General features: G+C 32.2%; 1 protein-coding gene across 1 annotated transcript; it reads right to left on the reverse strand.

Moving 5' to 3' along the window:
- Positions 1-13393: 13393 nt before the first annotated feature.
- On the reverse strand, positions 13394-23097 carry LOC111004454 (odorant receptor 46a-like). The gene is made up of 9 exons (XM_022275487.2): positions 22802-23097; positions 21925-22136; positions 21055-21167; positions 20302-20377; positions 17704-17866; positions 16872-16971; positions 15410-15523; positions 13983-14138; positions 13394-13447 (listed from the first exon to the last, which is right to left on the reverse strand). The coding sequence occupies exons 1-9, from the start codon at positions 23095-23097 to the stop codon at positions 13394-13396; spliced, it is 1284 nt and encodes a 427-aa protein (XP_022131179.2).
- Positions 23098-23410: the final 313 nt, after the last annotated feature.

Genomic DNA, 23410 nt, shown 5'->3' on the forward strand with positions numbered 1-23410 from the left:
CATTTGCGCATCCCCTGCCCTAGGAAGTTGCAGGGGTATGTGCGACTCGACCCACACCAAAATCTCTGCTATTCAGACACTGGGTGAACAATACCCACTAAAAACACCTCGACAAATACCTACAAAGCCTACAAATCGCATTCTACCGGGACCTCAACGGCATAATACACTCAAAAAGCTTCGGTGCAATACACTACATAGGAGGTAAGAGATGGGCATATCTTCTCCTATTTCCTCCCCGTCTTCTACCCCTAGGATTCGTCCTAAAGCGCTCCCTTTCTCGTTCTGCTGACTCCTTCTGTAGCATTACATGCTCACAGAAGGATACCACTGCATTCCATACCTCTTCACTGCCGAGCATTTTATTTACAACACAAGGTAAAGCAAGATTATAACCCACCACAGAACAAAGATTATGACGCAACTGAGACCACTGTTTTCGAGATGCCCCTAGAGAAAGGTATATTGGGCCACATTTATCTCTTTTGTATATAGATTTATAAAATTCAAACGCGAATTACCGTTATTAATATCGGTTTAGTGTTTTTCAGTAATCGTAGTCTGCGAGAGGCTGGTATTTGTTATGTCATACATAAGCATTAAAAATATTAAATATAAAACGAAATAGGAACAGATATGTACATAAGATATCAAAGAAGATATTAAATAAAACCTTTCTACGAAATTCTCTTCTAAATAGCATCCGTCATGTCAATTTTCATATTATAAAAGTATCGATTTTTTTTTATTTTTGATACTAGAGCTTAAATCTATCTGTGTGCCTCAGTTTGGGATGCAATAAACCGATATCCTAGATTCGTTTCCGAGCGAAAATTTTTATTTCGGGTTGATGTCAACAAGCCGAATGACATCTACTTGCCTATTTAAAATACAGACATTAATAAATTTTAAAAATATTCCATAGAGATTCCAAGTGTTTGCAGTCTGCTCCATCCCAATAACTACTTGCTTTACTTCGATATGCACCTCTTTTTTAGATTCTAAATCTTAAAATCTGTAAATGGTCGTACCTTATAAAGCGTACTTAATCGTCTGATATCAACAAAGGACTCTTCAAAGAAAAACCTATTATGTATCGTGCAACAGAAAATCATATAGGAAACGTTTCAACGATGAAAGGGGCCTCAATTGATTACATTTACATGCAAATTCCGTATCGGGCGCAGCGTATGGACGTCGTTTCAATATATTCTTAGCTTTTTATTAGAATTCCATCGTCTTCGGATAGAATCTATTTAAAATTTTATTAATGTTTAAGAAGAATTTAGTACCGGATTTATCGTGAGTATTCATACGATAACGTCTATTCTATTGGAATATGGAAGGGTACTACAACCTTATATTGATTCTTGGCCGCAGATTGCATCCGTTTCTATGATCATATATATTTTCAAATCCATGTATGCCGGGCAGATATCATTGATTTTCGGTTTAGACATGCCGGTTTTCTAGTTAGTTAATGGCGAACATAGAAAGACCTTTTCTTTCTCCGTTATTTAATATAAGACATCAGGGTTTGACATGTCGGTTCTAAGGCAAGACGGTTTGCGCAAATAGAAAAGTCCATTGGTGCACAGCTGGGGACCGAGCCTACAACCAGCGATTCTCAGCGTCAACGGCTTAAGCAGGCGACTCTCGCCAGGCCAACACTATTTCTGAACTATTAAAATATTATTTATAAAATAGCATAAAAGTTAATTATAATTTAAATTCAAACTCCAAATAATATCATCATTAAATGTAATCTATACTATTGTCTTCTAATATATAAAATTCTTGTGTCACGGGGTTAGTAACCGAACTCCTCCGAAACATATTTTTCGTTTTTTTTACGATACACCATACGAAAATACATGCAACCCTAAATTTTCACCCCTCTACAATCATCCCTTATGTTTTTTTTGTTAATTATAAATTTTAATTTTTTGGCACAAAAACATGGCAAAACAACGTTTGCCGGGTTAGCTAGTTATATATATATAATTCTACTGTACGTGTGTATGTCACTGAACTCCTCTTAAACGGCTGGACCGACTTGAATGAATTTTTTTTGTATCCGTTTGATTGTTGCCCTGGGTGGTGTATATTCACAAATCAACCCGTCAGATGGCGCTGCAGTCGGTATCTAGGTTATTTATCTATACATCAAATTAACAGCTGGTTTATATAAATTGTTTGTGCATGTGTTCGTAGTTAAACTCCTAAACGACAGATTTTGATGAAATTTTTGTGTGTTCAAGCGGAGTCGAGAATGTATGTATTAGGTATTTTTTTTTATGTAAGAAGCGTCTGTCGGAACTGATTGTTAAATATATATACTATAACAAATTGATACCAAAGTAGATTTAATACCTACATAAAATGTTAAGAACCTATCGCCCCAATGTAACTTTCAGAAGAGCAAGTATAAATAGCTTTAATTTAACCAAACAAATCCAACAAATGCACGTTAATTGTATTAGGTGGCGCGAGTGTAAAACCCGCAATTTGGCGTGTTGTTGGTAATTAGGGAAACAACTTTTCAAATAGTAAGACAGATTTTTAATTAACTTATTTTCAAAGTTCAGGAAGGAGAAATTGGCTATTTACCAAAAGAGCGGCATGTGCAGACAAAAGGTTGTGGGGTTAACAAACTGTAGTCGTGTATTTGTTCGCTTAAATTAGGCTAATAATACAATTCTAGTAGATAAGTTTAAAAATTTAAAGGTTAACATATAAATATGTGTTTACAGATTGCATTCACTTTCATCCTTAATTAAAAACAAAATTTTCACTATCCATGCAAAACTTTCTTTCTTAAGCAACAACTTCTATGCTCAAACCATACTATTGTGAAAGAAGTTTAATTATAATAAGCGATATGTATTTATACATCACGTACCTGATATAATTGATGACAAATGAACTTGCTGCCCACGATACAGGGAATCTATGCATTTTCCCTTTTAACTGTACATACATTTCAATAATAATATTATTGAAAGATAATTATAGAGAAATATCAGAGCTATTAATCGATTTATTACATACTTAAATAGCTTTTAAAGAATGGCTGTTTCGGCTGAGAAGTCTGCGAGTTGTGGAAGGAAAACAAATTCGATTTGCAATACCTAAAACATAAAATCGTGTCATAATATCTGATATAGGCAAAAAAATAGAAGAAAAGAAACCTTGGCCCTGACGTTTGAGAGCGAAGAGCACCCCCATTTAAGTTCATAGTATATTTCTATTTTGTCTCCAATTCACTTCCAACTTATGACAATATTATAAGATGGTTTTTGAACTATGTTTTGCAAACACAAACTAACTAACTTAACAATAATCTCCAATAAGAGAGCTTGAACCTTATTTTGATTTATTGTTAGGATATAATATACACGCAAGTCTAAGGCAAAGGATTGGGGAGATCATCCGCGGAGGCATAAGAGAAGCAGCTACACCACACCATCTCTATGACTCCATACTGACTATGATATTATATAATGTATAGGTATAGTGGATAATTTATTACAATTATATTAAGTTAATACAATATACAGTATAAAATGGTAAAAATATTATATTAACTTACTTTAAGTGGTTTAACTGTAAAGTTAGCGCCTTTTCCAATTTTATTAATAAGAATACCTACATTTACGAAACTTTATAAAGTTTCAAAGTATGCTCATAAAGGTTGATCAGTAGTAAATAAATATCCTGCAAGAATTAAGACAAACGAAATCTTGTTCTAGTTAATAAAACGTTTGATTAATTTGTCGAGTTTGATTCGTTGAGAATTGGTTGTTTGACTTGATGAGTAGTAGTGTATATATCGTTAAAAAAACCACAGTTTTCTCTAAAGTATAGAATCAATTTTTCCTGGAAAATTAAAAAAAGTGAAATCATTCATAGGGTCGTACAATTACAAGCTATTACCAAATGAGTTTCATTCTGGATGCTACACTATATAATGTTATCCACTACTGATGTAATTACATTAAGCAATTGTTCTCCGGCTTCGTATTTAAGTAGATTATCAGTCACTTTCACCCAACTTAGTGTAATTAATATGATAAAACTACACGAACTCATTGCTTTAAATATGAAGTTTGTTGTTGCCTATTCGTAAATAACACTAGGAATAGGTTCTGGCTCTAACCGTAAGATGCGTTGTTTATAAATTATACATTAAATAAAAATCGTTCTATATTCAAAATGTTAATGTAAGAACTCAATGTAAATCAGTATATAACCTTAGTTGGACTAGTTAATAATAGTGTCTTAATGAGATATTATTCCTTATTTAAATTTTGACTTCTGAATAAGGTTTGTCTTCTGACATTAATACATGAATTGAATTCAGCAAATGTTGTCTACGATAGTTATTAGGACAGTGAATATGGCTAGAGCAACAGTTCCATTCTGAGGTTTGTAATCTAGAACATTAATTGTCAAGTATGAGTTTTGTCCGTGGCCAAGATGTATGAGTTTCTACATACCCATCAAAGATATCTTCGTTGTTAGTTACATTATAAGATTATCTTCTTTTTTGGAGACCCTCCATTACTGGAGGTTGACTGTCAGGTGTCTGAAGTATGTTTTGTCCCGTGTCAGATGCAACTCTTCCGCAGTCATAATACCGTGTATTTATATAAAATAGTCTATTATATAGCTAAATATAATATCGCGTATCTCATGTTTACCTTAAAGTGCTTGTCATATTAAAAATAGTATTTTGTGGTTTTTTTACCAATTTAAAAGTGTGCCGAGCGTTAGCAATAAAAAAATCTTGTCGTTGTTTGATTTACTGACAAAAATAGATATCTAAAATAAAAAGTTATTGAATAGATTGTAATTTACGTATGAATAGTTTATAAAAATATCGCTTAGGGAATTCTTGGCTTACACGCAGGAGTGGCGTAAAATTTATCTTGTTGAAGTAATAGTATACAAACAAGTTAGGCCATTATGTCTGGCCGACCGCCAGCCTAAGGCTCTTCCGCTAGACTGTAAACCACCACCTATTCCCGCATATTTATTTATTAAAACACAACATAATTACACCCTGAAGTACTGATACCGCTTTTTTCCGCCTGATTCATGGGCCAACTGATATTTATGTTTACATGCGGGTTTGCAGTTAACGAGTTCTTTTAAAAGTGGACGCAAGTAAGTGTTATTGACTTAGCTAACTGACAACAAATAGTTATCAAGTTTTTAGATCATTTTAAATTTACAATAAGTTTTGACACACGTTGTACATAAGAAATCAAAGTTTCAATCACATTTTTGCATACATTTTTGTGCCCCATCCTGAGCCTTTCTAAAATTCTTGAGGGCACCGATTATATACATACAAAAATTAGAATTGTTTACTTAATAAACTTAAACGAAAGTTTTTATAAATAAATCACTAGGAAATTGTTAACGTAAAACGGTAACAAAATTTTCAAATAATCATGAAAAATGGAAATTAAAATTTCAAAAATTCGTAATAAAGATTTTTCTATATTCAAATTTAAAGAGATCATCAAACGCGCTTCATTTTAGCTGCAGAGTAATTTTATATTAGGTTTCAATTTGGTTATCTTCAGTCTCAAGTCTCTACTTTGTTGATTTCGATTGACCCCCCTCCCCCTGTAGAGCGTGATCCCAACGTTGGGAACACTGCTTTTAATGTTACCTTTGTGTTAAGATAAACTTATAACATAATTACCATAGAATTGTTTAAATGTTTAACTGTTGTCCAAATAAAAGGTCAATTGGAATCAATAGCGACTTAACGAGAAAAAAGATGTTCAAAGACAACAATATCGTTATAGAACTTCTTTAACGTATAAACTGCTAACGATTAACGAATAAAGGAAGCTCTTGAAGCTTCTGAATAGGTGCAGAAGCATTTTCTGTCGATAAAGACCAATGCATTGTCGATTTATCGCAGCCACTGCTGGCACAGAAGTGACGTCATTAATTCTATATGGAATATTTTTAGAGCTTTATGTACAGTATAAAACGATTTCAGGTCACGTCATTTATAATTTATTCCAATTAAATTTAATTCAAATGGACAACATCAGTTGGTTGGATTCCTACACCATATCTGTTATCACTTTAGATTTCTTTGCTTTGCTTTTTGTAACAGTATTAAAAAGTATCTGTTCGTGAACATATCAATGCAGGATATTTCCAAGACTGCAACTTTCGTAATTTCCTTTATTTACCTACTTTATTTGATAGATGTACAATAATTTCACTTGATAGCTTGAATAAATTGATTTACCATAGATTTTCTTATAGTTGTCGTCATTACATGTATAATATTTAAACACACACACTGTATTCGCTTTGGTTAGTACCTACCGCAAATCGTACAGTTCACAAAAGTTTTTATGTTACAGTTTATTACTATTGAAGAATTTTTCTATCCGATAAACGGTTAACTTATTGTTTTATTGCACCCTCACACGATACCACTTATTAATAAAAATGAGTCTAAACGTGTCCACTTATTTTTGTTAATACCTTCTGTGTTACTCTTTCTTACTTTGTTTTCTGTCTTACTTTCAACGTCGTTTTGATTCTAAAGCATGCCGGTTTTCTTACGCTGTTTACTTTCACCACACTAGCGTGTATTAAATACGCACTTCAAAATAAAATCTCGCTTTACAGCCGTAATTTCGATAAGATTTGTGACACTAGAACCTGTGCTGGAAATTTAGTGTGTGTCGGAGTTTTCAGGAGGAATATTACAAGATCATATGCAAAAATAAGTCATTTATGTATAACGTAGTTGACAACATTTTATACAAGAGTTGCAGCGTCAAATTGCAAAAACCCCTTAGTATGATCCAAAATAATTAAATAACTAATTAATTCATGTGTATTAAGTAGTTTTTTTTTATTTTACGACTCCAGGCGTACGCAAGCCACTTGGCCAATACAATGCAATTCGACTTATATTTGTATTAAAAGTATAATTAGAGAAGGATGCGTTATTTCTTCCGTTTTTTTAAAAACGTTGTTTAATTCGAATATGAATAAAATTTAAAAATTTAGCGTAAATTATCTCCAATATAAGTAAAAATATTTTAATATATATACTCGTACTAATCTGAGCGTGGTAATAGGAAATAATACTGTATACTGTGTGTATTGTATCGGTTGATTTAACATCTATTTTTAAATTAATCACGTATAAACAAAGCTGGCTTAAGTTATAAAACGGTATTGCTTTTATCCTAGTAATCCTATCCAATGACTTTATTGTTTGCAGACAAGACTAAGGGTCTGTTTCACAATGTCCAGATAAGTTCCAAATAAGCAATTTATTACTTATTGGTAGGATAAACGGTATTTTTGCGTTTCACGACTGTCAGATAGCGCTATTCGTCATGAAATGCGAAGTATCTTATTTGGAACTTTTATCTTTCGAATAATAATGTGTTGCATAGCTATTTGGTATTTTATCCATACATTGAACAGGCCCTAATACCTGTTAAATTTATCCTTACGTATTATAAAGTGTAGGATACATTTTACTTAACGCTAAAGATCTGGATTTTTGTATGGTTTTCTCCAAGAAATAGTGTGTATTAAAATACAAGAATTATAGTTACAGGTCGCAAAAGTCCCAAAATCCCCGGATTTTAGTTTCTGATAAAGTCATTTGTGTTTAAATTTACGATATTAATTATTCAGATATTGTATTATACACGCTTAATATTAAAGCAAGAGCGCTCTTAAATGTGGCAATTATTATTGCGTCCTACATTCCAACGGGTCTGGGTGACCCGATGCATTTATAGTTATGCGGTAAAAATATTAATGACTTAATTATCACATTATCTTTGTTGCAACTACTTATCTACGCTATTTCTTGTACTGCCTCATTAGTAATAATAATAACAATAAAAGACCGTTTAATTTTCAATCATCACAAAAAAATACATTTTTTTTCTTCCTATCCATACACCTTCAGTAGCTTCGCCTTCACAAGTAAAGGCTTCTAACATCTTTTTTCAACTAACTCTATCTATGACTTCCTTTCTCCTTTCGCTTCCTGCTTTTAAGATTGCTTTCCGGTAGCCGTTACGTACTACAGTCTTGTAGCAACCGCGCAGTTTGTCATTGTTTTTATCGTTCATTTTAAGGCCAAATTTTTCGCTTTCTTTACCTCATAGGAAAAGTCAGTATTGCGTTCAAATCAAAATAGTGTGTTTTCATTTAGACTAAAATGGTAGCATTAAATTAGAACACTTTACAGTATAATCGTCAGTATGAACATAATATGAAGCATGTTCCCGGTAGGTATAAATACTATTATTTTCTAAAGGTAATTAAAAAGATTGTAAAGCCATAATAAAATTTAAACACGAAGCTATTGAATATTTATAGGCATCTAATCTTTGCTTAAGTTTTCATTGACGGTCTAATTAGCGTTATAAAAAATCTTAGTAATTAAATAATTTCCTTTTATCCCATGAGAAAATATTGAATGAAAAACACAAAAGAATTGGAAAACAAAAGGCAAAGAATATACAAGCGTTTCGTAATGTAAAACCGATATCTGTAGAAAAAAGAATTACCTTTTTGAGTACTTATAAAGCTATTTAAGAATTTTCTATGCTTCAAATTCCATTAATTTTATGAATAGCTTCTCGGTTGATCAATCGTTAAAGAAATTTAGCTTATTTTATACTCCGTATTCTATAATCTAAATTAAGCTTGCAAAAATATTTTCAACGTGTAATTCTTATAATAAATATTTTGTATAGCAATTATTTTCCAGAATTATATGAACGTCATTTTTTGCAAGATAAAATGTTCATTAGTATTACTTATTTATCTTTAAAGTATGATAATATTGGGTTTTATCGTATTCTTTTATGACTATGAAAACGAGAATTTGTAACCATTATTTGTGTCTAAATTAAAAAAAATACTCTATTTAAATACTATTTTAGGAAGGGTTTTAATATTAAAAAAATCACACAATGGGCCTAGAGCAACATTCCTTTGCCCCGTTTCTCACATAGGCCCTAATTTAAATTCAAAATGGCGACATTGCGACTTTTTTCAACACGTAGCACGGGAAAGCTCTTTTATATTGTTAACAATACATACTTTTCAAACGGCTCACAGATTAATTTTAAGAAAGACTTAGTTCTGCTCAATTCCCCACTATTAAGTGCTCTTGGCAAGGAGGATCTGGTATTGTTCTAGGCTATTGGAGTTATTGATTTCGACTCTGTCCGACTAAACAAATGTCACACTGCTCCAGACAGATACAACTGATCAACTCGCTCCAAGCGTTCGTTTATCCAGACTAATTTCTTATGTTAGAAAAGTAGATATTATATAACCAAGTTTTGTTGTTCAAGTTCAATAAGCTATTGTTAACATTGTTAGACTTTAGTGATAACGCAACGCGCGATAATTTTTAAATTCAAATGATTGTATTTCGTTAAGTATTCATGAATTATTAGGTAAAAGTCATTGTTTCTCAAATGTTCTTATAGGGCAAGTATACCAATAACTTATTGTATTCGACAAACGGGATTTGAGTCAAATCATTTTCCGAGTTATATGACCCACTAAACGAATTTGTATAGGAGACACATTACCACACGCTTTGACAAGTGACTTATTTGTTAACAATTGACTTTGTCTCAAGCCCACGGTGGTTCTTATATATCAAACCACGTTGCCTGGAATTATTAATATCGATAGATATACACATCTCAAAGACATTTGTAATTGTGTCTCTTAATTTATTACATCGAAATAAGCAAACCAATTAGTCTTCATTCATATTGTAAACATTGATTTATGTTTGTTTATTAATCTCGAAAATATCCAATCCATTTACTAAGTTACTTAGCTATATTACTATTTACATTTATTTATTATAAAATAAAAAATAAAATACGTTTATTTTGGAACATAAGGTCATCAAGGTATCACTTATTCCACGTCATTAAATTCGAACATGTAGGCGTCCCAACTCATCTCTCCCCAAGCGGCTTGATCCTTTGGCGTTGCGTAGAGATGTGGGGTCACTCTGCATTTTCTACCGCATTTACCATGGAGAGTGTTCAGAGGAGTTGTTTGGATTAATACCTGCAGCTGAGTTTCATCATTCGATGTCGAGGCAGAATACGAAATTCCACCCGTATCACCTCGACGTCCGCCGTTCCACAACTGCGCGTTTTTCACGGCAGTTTCTGCCTCGCACTATCACTTTGTGGAAACAGCTGGCCACTGATGTATTTCCGAACCAATTAGACTTAGGGTCCTTCAAGAAAAGAGCGTACCAATTCTTAAAACGCTGTCAACGCACTCGCGAGCCCTCTGGCATTGAGAGTGTCCATGGGCGGCGGTATCACTTAACATCAGGTGAGCCTCCTGCCCGTTGCCCCCTGTTCTATAAAAAAAGCAGATCTTGCCTGAAATTTATTACTAATCAAGCTTAGCATAACAGTGTTATTGGGTTTATTTCAGGAACTTAGTGTGTGCAATAACGGATAAATTGTTTGCTTTTGAACCGTATAAGTATTTATTTAATGGTTTACAAAAGTACAATTCGCACGATGCCTCCATTAATCTTTGGTAATTACCTGACAGACGGACTGACGTCACTTTCCAAATATGTAGTGACTCTAATAGAGTAGTGGTAATTTTTTCTATGCCATTATATATAGGTATTTGTTTTTACGTTTGAAACAAACTCAAATACTCCGAGACAAATGAAAAAATTCTAAAATTTTTCTATGTTTATTTCCAACATATTGTTTGAATCTATCTGTGTCGAACCGGTAGTAATTAATAGTATAAAATGCGGCACATTTTGGTACAGGCAGCAGCACCAAAGCATGGCTGCTCCATGGCGATTGAATGCATCATTACAAAAATCATTACCATAGAATTCATGAGAACTGGAAAGACACTGAAAACGAAATCAAACATACGCGACAAACCATCAGGATTTAAAAATAAGTTAATATATTAGCTAAAGCAATGAAAAATACGCATTCATTTGTTTTTCACTTGTTTTGTTTTCAACTTTCAATTAAATTTAAAAACTCGATGGTAAATAAAGAATAGAAACTTTAGAATGCAATTCCGGACACCTTAAAACGCAACGAAGTTAGTCTTTGTAAATAAAAGTGGCTTCCAGCCAAGGCAGTGTTAAATAAAAGTATTGCAATTGTTGCTTTCTTGAGGGATTCAACGGCTGAATTACCGATTGTCACTTGGTGCAATGTAAATTGCAATGTAAATTGGCTTTAATTCAGATATTGGAATGTGTAATTAGCATGATACATATTGCATGCATAATTCGAACTTAATAATAATAATAAGTACCGTTAATTAAAATACGCTATATTTTATTGAGAATATTGAGCAATTGCTATTGAGCAATTCTTATTATTCTACGCATTGGACCTTAACTTAATAACCTTTTTTGACACGAGTTAACGTGTAAAAAGTGGCAAAGGGGTTTAAAATAGTATAGGGAACAGCGGGTTTACATAGACGAACGAAATATCAACCACTTCGTAAAAACAATACGTCTAGTCACACAAGAAAAAACTCCTAGTCAAAATAATTCGTTTATTCATGTTACAAAAATATGATCACTACAGTAATATAGCAAGCGGCACTCAGGGGAATAAAGATTATGTTTGTAAATATTTCCAATACTTGTTACGTGTTTTCGTTACTACTGAGATGAAATAAATCAAATTCCGGTTTAGAGGATTTATATTATATACGTTATCATATTTATAAACTGAAGGTATTTGATGGCGAATGATAAGACTGCATGTTTGCATCGCACATCCCGTAAATATTCTGATTTATTTTATATTAATATATATGTTACCGGTATATCAAAAACGTATTGAATTTGTCGTCTGGGGTATCGAGTAACAATATTATATTGCACTTTGATTACAAAGGTATATTAATACTAAATATTTTCTTTCTGTTTTAAAGTCTTGTAATCGAAGCTGTATAGCGCAAACTTAGAACAGTTTAAAATAGAAACAATTTTAACAGTTTCTAAAAGGCGAGACCTCTTTCTCGGGCATTGTTAAGAAATACTGTTTACTCGTTACATTTATACAGTGTTACGCGACGCCCCTTGAAAGTTTGTCTGGCGAGGCTCACGGCGATTTAGAAGTACACTTTTGTGCCTGGGCACAAACGTTTAGAAATACGTAACTATATAACTACTGCTTTTATTTTTTTTCAATTGTTTCCGATAAATGTTAACACTACTTGTTTCGACCGATTCAATTATTAAACGAATAAAACCAACAGGATTGACAACACAGATGTTGGCAGGTCACGGTGGATTCTTATCGAATATTCACAGGTCCAAAATTAGACAAAGCCTGTCTTTATGGCAAGGTGAATTGCCACAAAGACAAGTAAGTAAGACCTCCAAAGTAAGGCAATGACAGATACAGCACTGAACAAATTATGGGAATTAACGAAAGTATGTTGAATGAAAGCTAGAAGAAATGCTTAAGAGAGATCTTTCTAAAATTTTTTGTAAATATTATACAAAATGTTGTTAAAAGAAACAGGTAGTCTTAATCAAACTAGTTACCAATTAGTTAAGTTATAGATATACACTAGCCGATCTGACAGACGTTGTCCTGTCTACACGTCTTTAATTTGAAAATTTTCAACTTTTTTTAATAAGCTAAAACATTCTGGACCATTTTGATGAAAATTATAATTTAAATGTTATGACAATATCTAACGATCCAGCCCATGGTCTACAATAACACAATGATAACAAAACTTTTTTTTAATTTGATCGCAGCGCTAACTGTCGGGACAGACTAAAATTAAAATTCGAATATTATTTAAAATTTGACAGTGCGATGGTAGCGCCGTCTGTCGGATCCAATGTAAAACATTCCAAAATCAACAACAACTAATAAATTGAAGATTAATTAAAAAAACATTGTCCAGCGGACAAAATTGTGAATCTAAACCATTCCCAGATCCCCTTGAACACACACAAAAAATTTCGTCTAAATCGGTCCAGTCATTTAGGAGGAGTTCAGTCACATACACACGCACACAAGAAATATATATATTAAGATAAGCTACTTAATACCTTCTCCGACAATATTGTCATGGAATTAGCTAAAGAAAATTATTAAACAAAAAAAAACAGTACCATGGCTTGAAGTTCGAAGTGGTTTTAGTATGTCGGGTGAACTAATGGTTTTCCTTTACAAATTCGTTTGCCTTTAGTGGCTCCATCTGTAAAGGTTTTTTGTCACAGGACATTAAGTAGCAATAAAACAATATTCAATTATTTACTTTTTATTATGTTATTATTATTATTGTTTAGATCAAACATAAAAACAAACTATTTTTTCATATTCCTTATAACAGCAAACGCTTTGTAGGACCAATTTATAAGCTGTAAAAAAATATTTTAATTTTTTAATTTAAAAACCTTTTTGTTAATCAATTTAAGAAGTATTTGTTTGTATTCATTTAATTTTCAATCAACACGTCCATACACTGAGACCCAAATTAGACGTGTTTAAGTCACAAAAGACTTATCATAATTGTATTTGATTTGAAGTCGCCGTTGCACCGTTTTTAGAATGTTGACATCAACATTTCGTCATTGTAGTTCGATATAATCGTGATACTTAAAAAAAAATTCTGTGTAAATAAATGATATTTCACTACATGAAAATTATATTAATTAATATCTGACAACATCACTGCTATCACGGTTCCCTTTGTTCTTATAAAAATATTCTGAGGATACCTTTCTATAATCACGATAATAAATGTCTTCAATAACAAAATCTGTTTAAAAAAAAACTTCAAACGTTTCGATAAAGTATAATAATAAATCAATACCTTTAGTATTAGTTTATAACTGCACACTATTTATTTAACTATATTATTAACTTGGGGTAAATTTGAATTAATTTCCTTACGTTTGTATAGGTGTCGAGGGATAGCGTGAAAATCTTCCCCGCAGTAACTCGCAGAGGGCGCTTGCATCGTTCCATGAATACGATAATGAGCATTGTGGTTTTAGGGTCTAATTTCAACCAAGGGCCTTCGTACGCTGCCATACTGAGCTCCAAACTCTGAAACATATTATATTCTCTTTATAGGAATAACTCCATCAAGGTTCAAAATCTATACCTATTTTTCTATGTGACGAAGAGATACAAGAATAATTTGAAATTAAATAAAACTGAAATATTTCCAGCACGGCCAGCTAAGGCTAGGTGCTGCTCTCAACCTAGCAAAATCTGCAATATCAGGGAGTGGCCAGCGTAGAACAGCTGATGCTCTTGGCGAAGAATAAGAAGTATGACGAGCTGACCTCCAACCTCCAGTAGTGGAGAGGCACTACAAGAAGAATGCTTTCAACCACGGAGTTAAAATCCCTGCTAATGGACTTTTCTTTCTTTGTTGCGAGATACCAACCCCTGAAGACCAAAATACGTCAAGGAGGCCGATAGAGATACTTTTTATACCTAGCTACTATATCGTGAATATAGTAGGTATAAAAAGTAAGCGAGGAATACTGCCAGTAGAGAACTGGACAAAGTTTTTCTCTCCTTACATTTTTGTTTTTACTAGTTTATAGCGTGGGATTTTTCTCTAACAGAGACAATAAGCTTTTCTATTAGTATTTTATAGTATTTTATATTTTGTATAGAATTTATTAGATTCTTTGTTTATGTAAATTTAAGCCTAGCACCATGGAGCAGTTTTTATTTTTTAATTTATGTTTGTTATAAATCTTTGGGTTAGAGACATGCTTTACATTTGCAACGAAACATTTATTGGTAAATCGCACGTTTTAACAGTATGGCTAGTTTACATTTATGTCAAAGTTTAGGGTAATGTTTTTAATAAAAAATAGTGGCACTTCAACCTTTTTAAGGTCTGGGCCTCAGACTACGTTATGTATGTTACGTATGTACGTACGTTACGTTATGATTATTTGTCAATCAAAGGTGATCAGCCTCTTGTGCCGACACATGCCGTCGACTTTTTAGGTCTAAGGCAACCGGGTTTCCTCACGATGATTTAATTTCGTTGGAGTGATTGTTAAATGAGCACATAGATAGACAGTCCATTAGTGCCGGGGATCGAACCTACGACCTTAGGAATGAGATTCGCACACTGAGCTGAACCCACTAGACCATTAATGCTCTTTTAATTAATACGTCTATTACTATGGCAACAAAAACGTCCCAATAAAGTATATACTAAAAAAAAATAAGCTAATAATCATATTTTAATATTTATTCCTCTACCTAACAAGCGAAAACATGTTTAATACGCATAACAGTAAAATGTAAGGATAACAAAGTAAATGTAATAAATGGATAAAACGTGTTACCTTCAGAATGAGCTCGTTCCCGAACCAGCACAATATGAACACCTCTATCAACATACAAGCCAGGTAGATTGCCATCCAAACGATTTGTATGGGATGACATCTTGGATTCTCGATCTGCGGACGTTGATAAAATAAACATGACAATTTTATTCGATTTTCAAATTAGAAACGTGTTCCGTTTCCGGGAAGAGAGGCTAATTTTATTATTTGTAATAAAATTGCGTATTATTCTATCTTAAGGAAGTTATCATTACTTTATATTACAGTTGCCACGTTTTTAGTTATAATTGAATATGTTTGCATTTTTAATTGAGTTTAGAGAAATCTGTTGTTTTTACCTATGTATTATGAGACAAATTTAAACCATAGATCCATAAGAATTTAATAAATATATAGCTCAATATACTGAATACATTAAAACATTTAGCGTTTGTATCCAGAGAGAAAATATTTCAATTAAGAAAAGATAAATATTCTAAAACCAAACATGTGTGCTAACGTACAATTGTTCTTTAATTAATCATAGTAAATTAATATACCACTAAACGATGACGTCAGCGTGCTGTCGATCGGTAACACTAGACCTTGTTTATTAGGCCATGAACCAACCTAGGTAGACTGATTTAGTTGTACTATATAGGTCAAGTGTGCAGACTGAGGTCAAAATAAAGGAAATTTTCAAGATAGCAATCTTTTATTTAAAAAATCCTTTCCGTAAAAATTATCTTTTTTCAGTAAAATTTTTATAAATGAAATTACGCTGTTTTGTATTAAGATTATTAAGGCGATAATTACATATTGGATTAGTTAATTTATAAATCCCTTTTGCTTTTGACACATAATTTTCCCTCTTTCACAGATTTTCATTGCCATTCGTGCGTGAAATATGTAGGCTACGTCTCCTTCATCTAAAAACGTATTTGTCTTCATAACACGTATTAAGTTACAAATAATAATGTTATATTTCGTAATATACGAGATACTTTAGCTTGATGTTGTGTGAATAAAAAGTAGAATTAAATGATTGAGTATTTGGAAGTTCAATATAATTTGTTATATAACCTTAGTTATATAAAATAACGATTGCAACAACTGCAAAGTCAAAATACAATAGAATCAATAAAAATATTAATTTGGTTGAAATTTTACGTCAAGTGTATAGAAGTATTAATGTTTAATCCATACGGACCCAGAAGTAGGTTTATATCACCTTTGAGACCAACTACAGGATAAATTATAATATGTATTAACGTATAAAATAAATCAATAAAGCAACACATTTGGTAACAAAACACGATAAAACAAAACAAGATATATACAAACTTAACTGTTATATATAATTTATTATTATACATATTAGTTATTAAATTCAACAAAATCGATTAGGGATGACAGATAAGTACTATTAACTTCATGCTAATAAAGATACTAAAAGCCTTTTAATTATCAAATAGATAATTACCGAGAGAAATCGGACTCCAACCAAGCAGAGAACCATGACACTCAGCATGAATTGTAATGCCGAAGCCAAGCTGAACGCACTTTCTAGCATGGATACATATCTGCAATCAAAATAACTTATTTACAATTAAATAGGGCGTAAACCTAAAATGGCTGTTTAAAAAAATGAAAAGGTATTAATTTGATTAAAGCAAGCTTGCAGCAGGTTTAGTAAGCGGCTTGGCTGGTTACCCAATCGTCAGCGACACCTAAAACTCCTTCCTATCTCAAAAACGATTCCAAATTTTTGGAAGCCTTGAAATCCCACCTCATAACTCCATCTTTTTTTGGGGAATCCTGTAAGGTATCTACAGTTAGGCTATGGAATTCACTTCCCGTCCCAATTCGCTTCTTAGCTCGTTGTCTATCTTTTTTTATATTTCTACTGTACAAACATTACCTGTCCACATCGTATCCTTAACCTTCCTACTTACTATTAACTGACGTGAGACATATCTAAAATTATCGTGATTCGTTCACTTTTAATTTATCATGTATCCTTTTCTAGTTTAGTTTTTTGTGTCTGTAAAGTTTTGTCTTAATGACAATAGGTATTGTGTATTTTGCACTTCTTGCTTACCTTATCAAATTTAATATATTTCTTTTCACAGTAGTTCCCTGGAAGAGATCGCTCGAAATAGATAACGATAAATAATTAAAAGGAGGGCAACCCCAGTTTAATTATGTTAATGCAATGAGTGTTTATAAATAAAATAAAAAATAAATAAATAGAGTGTCAATACCACGCCTCCTTACAAACTTTTTTATTCTATTTAAATGTAGAAAATATTTACCTAATAATAGCGTTATAACGCAGAATACATTTCTTGACCACGACTTTTATATAGAAGTCATGGTTTCCGACAAATTGTCGCTCCGCTATTGCTTTTTTACGTCTTCTCATTGCTATTTCTCCAAAGTTCCGCAGATTGAACGAGAGTATTTTTATCTGTCCGACTGTAAAAAAGTTATCTCATGATACAGCTAGACCCCGCAACATTGTGCGAGTTAATTTGCGAATACAAACTGGAGTGGTAATTTTAGTGTTTTGCGAAGTTAAAATCAAGGACGCAAAAATAGGGATTCTTGCTAAAAACATACATAGACAAACATTATTATTCTTATGCATATGAATCATTGGACTGAGAGGAAGAAGGAGAAGAGGACGCCCGCAAAAAAGAAGATATTAAATAGAAGCATTAGCAGCAAGGGAATGGAGAAAGAAAGATGATGAAGGATGGATTGGAGGAGGCCTGTACCCGTGAAGATTTTGATGACAGGTTCAGACGGAAGCTATCAGGATAAGAAGAAAAAATTTACTTAAAAGTCTAAGCTGTATATTTTATAATTAAACGGGCTTTTATTATTATTATTGTTATCAACAATTGTAAGTTCCTCGTAAACTTCTTCCTATATTCTGCAGTCGTAATATAAGGGCCGTATAAGGTTGGTTAACCTGTATATGCGGAAGAACTTGTAAATTCAATTACAGTACTTTTTTTGTATATGCGTATATGATATCTTAAATTTCCTTTAAGAAGTATACTGTTTCACAGAGAATTATTTTCTAAACATACTTAAATTGTCAATTTGTAGAAAAGAACACGACTTTAGACTATCGTTGACAAGACTATATATTCTAAGCTTAGCTTCCTAGAAGCATGACTGGCCTTTTAGTGGAATTTATTATTTTAAAAGAGCGTTTAAACTAAACTAAAGATATTTTGTTATTTTAAGAATTAGAGTATACATTGATTCATGATATCAAAAAGTCTCTTTAGTAACAACAGATTGAAAAACCAAATGAAAATTGAATCTGTTTGGAGAGACATCACTTCCATAGATCTAAAGGAAAATATGATTTTCCTCCACCTTATCGCGTTATAATTAAATGGGTGTGACATAAAAAATATATTCTTAAAAAGAGGAAAACTTATAATACATTTTTTGACGTCATATGTTTCAAGTATAATGGAAAAATATTCATGTGACTCAGTTGAGTTTTTATCATAAAATATTAAGATCGTTTTCATGTTTGGAAGGATAGGTAAAGTATAAAAATAAATTATTAGATATTCTAAGGAACATATACTTAACACCCCTTTCCGGTTTAGCTATTAAAATACGTCATCAAGCACATACTGGGTTTGATTGACGACGAAACATTAATTGATTCGCCTTGGCGCCTTGGCCACCTAATGCTGGTGAGAAGACTTGCCCCTCAATAAAGTAGCAAGTATACTTATAGCACACATTTATTCAAAATTTTTGCCATGGAGAGCGATACGATTATAGCGGTAATACAATTTTTCGTTGAAATTTTTAATGGTTCGTCTTTAGCCTGGTTCCGGTAATGGGTTTTTAAATAATAAAAAAGATTGGATTAAAAAATATTATGGTAAATTCTTCTACAGTATTTTTTTAATATTTCCATCTTCAATTTAACATTTCTGGTTTGAGTTTGGAATTCCATATTTAAATTCATACTTTTTTACTATTAACAAATTAAATTTCAAAATTTGTGGAGCAAAAGCGTGCAAGGAGGTGAAGGATATTCCGTGCGAATTAGCTTAAAGCTCACGCCAAAGCGCTCTGCTGAATTAGGTATCTGCATAATATAGTATGTTAGTGTTTAGAGCTAAAGACGTAAACTTCGATGGCTTAATATGATTCCCTAATGGTGCAAAATACGTGAATCAAAGATACAATAATTAGCTTGTGCTAAAGCGTTTTGGGAATATATTCAATAGGACTTATTGCAATTAATTGATATTAGTTGTAGCAGTAATACAAATACGTGATTGTTTTAGAGCAAAACGCTTTTGTTTTAGTGTAACAATGAAGTGAAAAAGAAAAAATGAACACTAAATTTTAGAATTGTCGTAATAGAATTAGGTTTTGGTGAAATATAGATGTGAACAGTAAAAAACTTCTAACTTCTAAACATGGTCATAAATTTGAATCTGGTCTGTAAATTTACGATGCCTTTACGTTGGCTTTAGAGTGTGACTCTCATTGCTGAGGTCATGGGTTCGATCTTCGGCTGTGCACCAACGGAAGTTCTGTCATTATTTAACACTCGCTTGTACGGTTTACGAATATATTGAAAATAAATTGACATGTGTCAGATCACAGACTGTATATTAAAAAACATATTATCACGAAACAGATACAGACATTTGAATGCCAAGCCTAAAGATTGTAGTGCAACTGGTTTTATTTGATTGATCGGGGATGGAACCTTCCCTTTGACTTAAATGTTTAGTTTTTTACTAGGCTATTCCAAGTCCGTTACATCAACCTGGATGCCGAGAGGACGATGAAAAAGAATATTTAAAAAATTGGTTTTAGTCTTTCGATAAGAATACACGATACATACAATTAATACTTACTTGCACACACAATGAATGCAGCTAACATAGTGTCCATAGCGCCATCTATAATGCAGGTAGCTGGTTTGTAGTATACCTGTAATATTGTCAATATTTTGTTACATACAAACAATGAAATATTCCTTTAAATAATAATAAAACTATAATTCGGCAGTCAAAGTATGATAGAATCGATTACAGAATTAAGAATGTGATAAATATGATATTTGAAACGGTAAAAAAGGTAATATAAATCTCGATGACACAATGGCATTAATTCAGTATTTCACGAATTTTTCCCGTACGTCACATTTACAGGAAAATTGTTCTGTTACAAATTACATAAATCAAGATCGTGACTTTGTCCTTTTGACATATAAATTATATAATGAAGGCGATCTCACAAGCGAGGGCTGTCAATTCTAGGAAGACAGAAAAAATTGCGATGACACCTTAAAATTAGAAGCGTAAAAATTACTTGAGAATTAGGGTTCGTAGTTAAATACTATTTATAGCTCAACACTAATTTATATAATTAGAAGATAAAAACGCGACCTGATGAGAGGTATTCGGAGTCCATAACATTATTAACATTATTCATCCAATTATGTTAATAATATTATTCGTAAATACGAATAGAAAGAAAAGAAAGAATTTTCTAAGTTTAAGTTGTTTTTATTCTTACTCAGTTCATTTCAATTTAGGGTGTCTGTTTTTGGTGCTGTTATACAGTAAATACAATTTTAATTTTATTGAGGTTTTTGTTTTACTTACATGATGAAGGTATAAGATTGGATAGACTGGAGCTTTATTCACATTAATGTATGTATACTCAACGTTAGTCGGTAATATTTCAAAGTTTTCCGCTAGGGGCATTATCATCGCCACTACAAAGATAAAAACGGGTCAAGAGTGTCTTAGACTGATGCTTTGATGCTACCATGCCATATTATAAAATTGTAATAACTGAAACCGAATATTGGTACTGTATTTATTATACGTTTTAAAACATACCATTAAATATTATATAAATTTGACTGATTAACAAAATATAAAAACTTAAATGTAATAATTATGCAAGTGGTATCTGTGTTACAAGGATTCCATCATATGAAAAGGGTTGGTTTGCATTCTCGCAAACCAACCCTTTTCATAGATGCGGGCAAACTGGCTAAAGATAGTAAGAAATTTCGCCGCCCCCCGTCTTGCATGATTTGGTACTCTCTTTACTTAGTGACTCAATTAAATTGTGCGGTTATAAGTGCCTTCGTTCAGTTATGAAACAACAGACCACGGACGGAAAACTCAGATTTTAAAGCAAATATCTCAAAAAAGTATTTTTGGTCAATGTGGTAGAAGATGCATAGAGACACTACCTCTCTACGCAATGTCAAAAGTACTGCCAAAAATGTGTAGTTGTGTGTACAAATTGTGTGTAAAAATGTGTACTTACAAATTGTAAAAAAATGTTATTTATACAGTGCAAAAATAAATAAAATACGCTAGAAAAATCAATTCAAATTATGAATAACTTATTTTGTGCCATGCGCAAAAAACTAAAAGATTTTTAGAACATAAGAAGTTTTTCAATTTGTTTGAATAAAATGCTTTCAAAGTTATGAGTACCAGGAGTCTATAAATCACCTGAAACGGCCCCAACGCACATAGTGGAGTACGAGGTCATGACAAACCGTGAGGTTTTAATACTATCTCTCAAGATTTCCCTGTGCTCTTGCTCGTCTGGCTTGAACTCCTTGCAATGCAAATATTTAAGTAGTCTCAAAATTTTCCTCTTATTCAACCAAAACACCGCCACTTTGAAATACGTGTACATTTCGCTCAGAAATAAATAAAGCCTGCAATATTTTGAAGAGAAATGAAAATTCGGTTATTTCTTTTAGATTTTCTAGATTTGTAATAACGTGACTTGATGTCCGTTTTGATATATTTTATTTATTGAAACCTAAATCTTATGACGTAAAAAAGTGGTCTATCTTTCTTTACTATCGTGTTTAGAAATATTTATTATTATGAAATTGAAATTCATTTATTCATATTAGTATACTATCTTGGTAAACTATTATGAACGTCACAATTTTTGCAAACGGATTTGCCCGTACAATAAAAGTATTAAAATCATTTCTAAAATAAAAAAAGCTCAGCGTCTTATCGTTAACAAGCAATCTATTCGCTAAAATAAAGTATCTATACATTTCATATACGTACTTTAATTTATCCAGAAAGATTTTAAGAGATATAACGGATATCACAATCTAAATGAATTGAAATTTCTATGAGGAAGGTATGAGAACCACTCTTCGACGTATATTTATTTAATAGGAAGGCACGTTAGGAAAATCTTTGTATTAATTTAAGTTTTAGAATCGTCCTTCTTACCTTCTATTAGAGATTACAGAAACTACAATAAAAGTATAGTTGAGGAATGTGAGGCAAATATTTCTTAATTTATAAGTTAGAATACGATTTAAAGAAATAGCTACAAGTAAATTGTAAAGTTTACCCTTCAGCGATTTCTCCAACGTTATCCTGCCGTTTCAGTAAATATTCGATTTCTCCAATCGCAGGCAGCAAACAAACAAGCCACAGTACAATTACAGTATAAATTATCTGCAACCAGAAATACAAACATTTTGGCGAGTACTTGTTATACCACATGCCATAAAATTTAAGCCAGTAAATGTGTATAGCGTGGTAGAGACGCGGGTTAAGATCGTCCCAGGATTCTAAAACGCCGTAAGGCAGATACGGGCTTAAGATAGACAATTTTCTTCGAGAAAGTCGCGGAAGGATTTTCATTATACTGAAAATATGTCAATGTATTAGGGGATGATTTTAAAATGCGGCAAAAGCCTTTTGTCGTATCGTATTTATGCTCCGATCACATTATGTTCGTTTATTATTCCAAACATTAAGTGTAAGCGCTGTTTTCGTATTTATTATTGTATCATCGTTGTGATCACTCAGACGGTAAATTCGGTTATTTAGAAGTTAAAGTGCGTAGACCGTGCTATAATGTATTTAATATTATTTGATTGTCTAAAAGTTTGAAATGGTCTCTTTTAAATATGAAATATCTTCAATATAATTATTATATAATGATGCAGGTATA

This window comes from Pieris rapae, chromosome 5 (assembly GCF_905147795.1).
Source record: "Pieris rapae chromosome 5, ilPieRapa1.1, whole genome shotgun sequence".
NCBI lineage: Eukaryota > Metazoa > Arthropoda > Insecta > Lepidoptera > Pieridae > Pieris > Pieris rapae.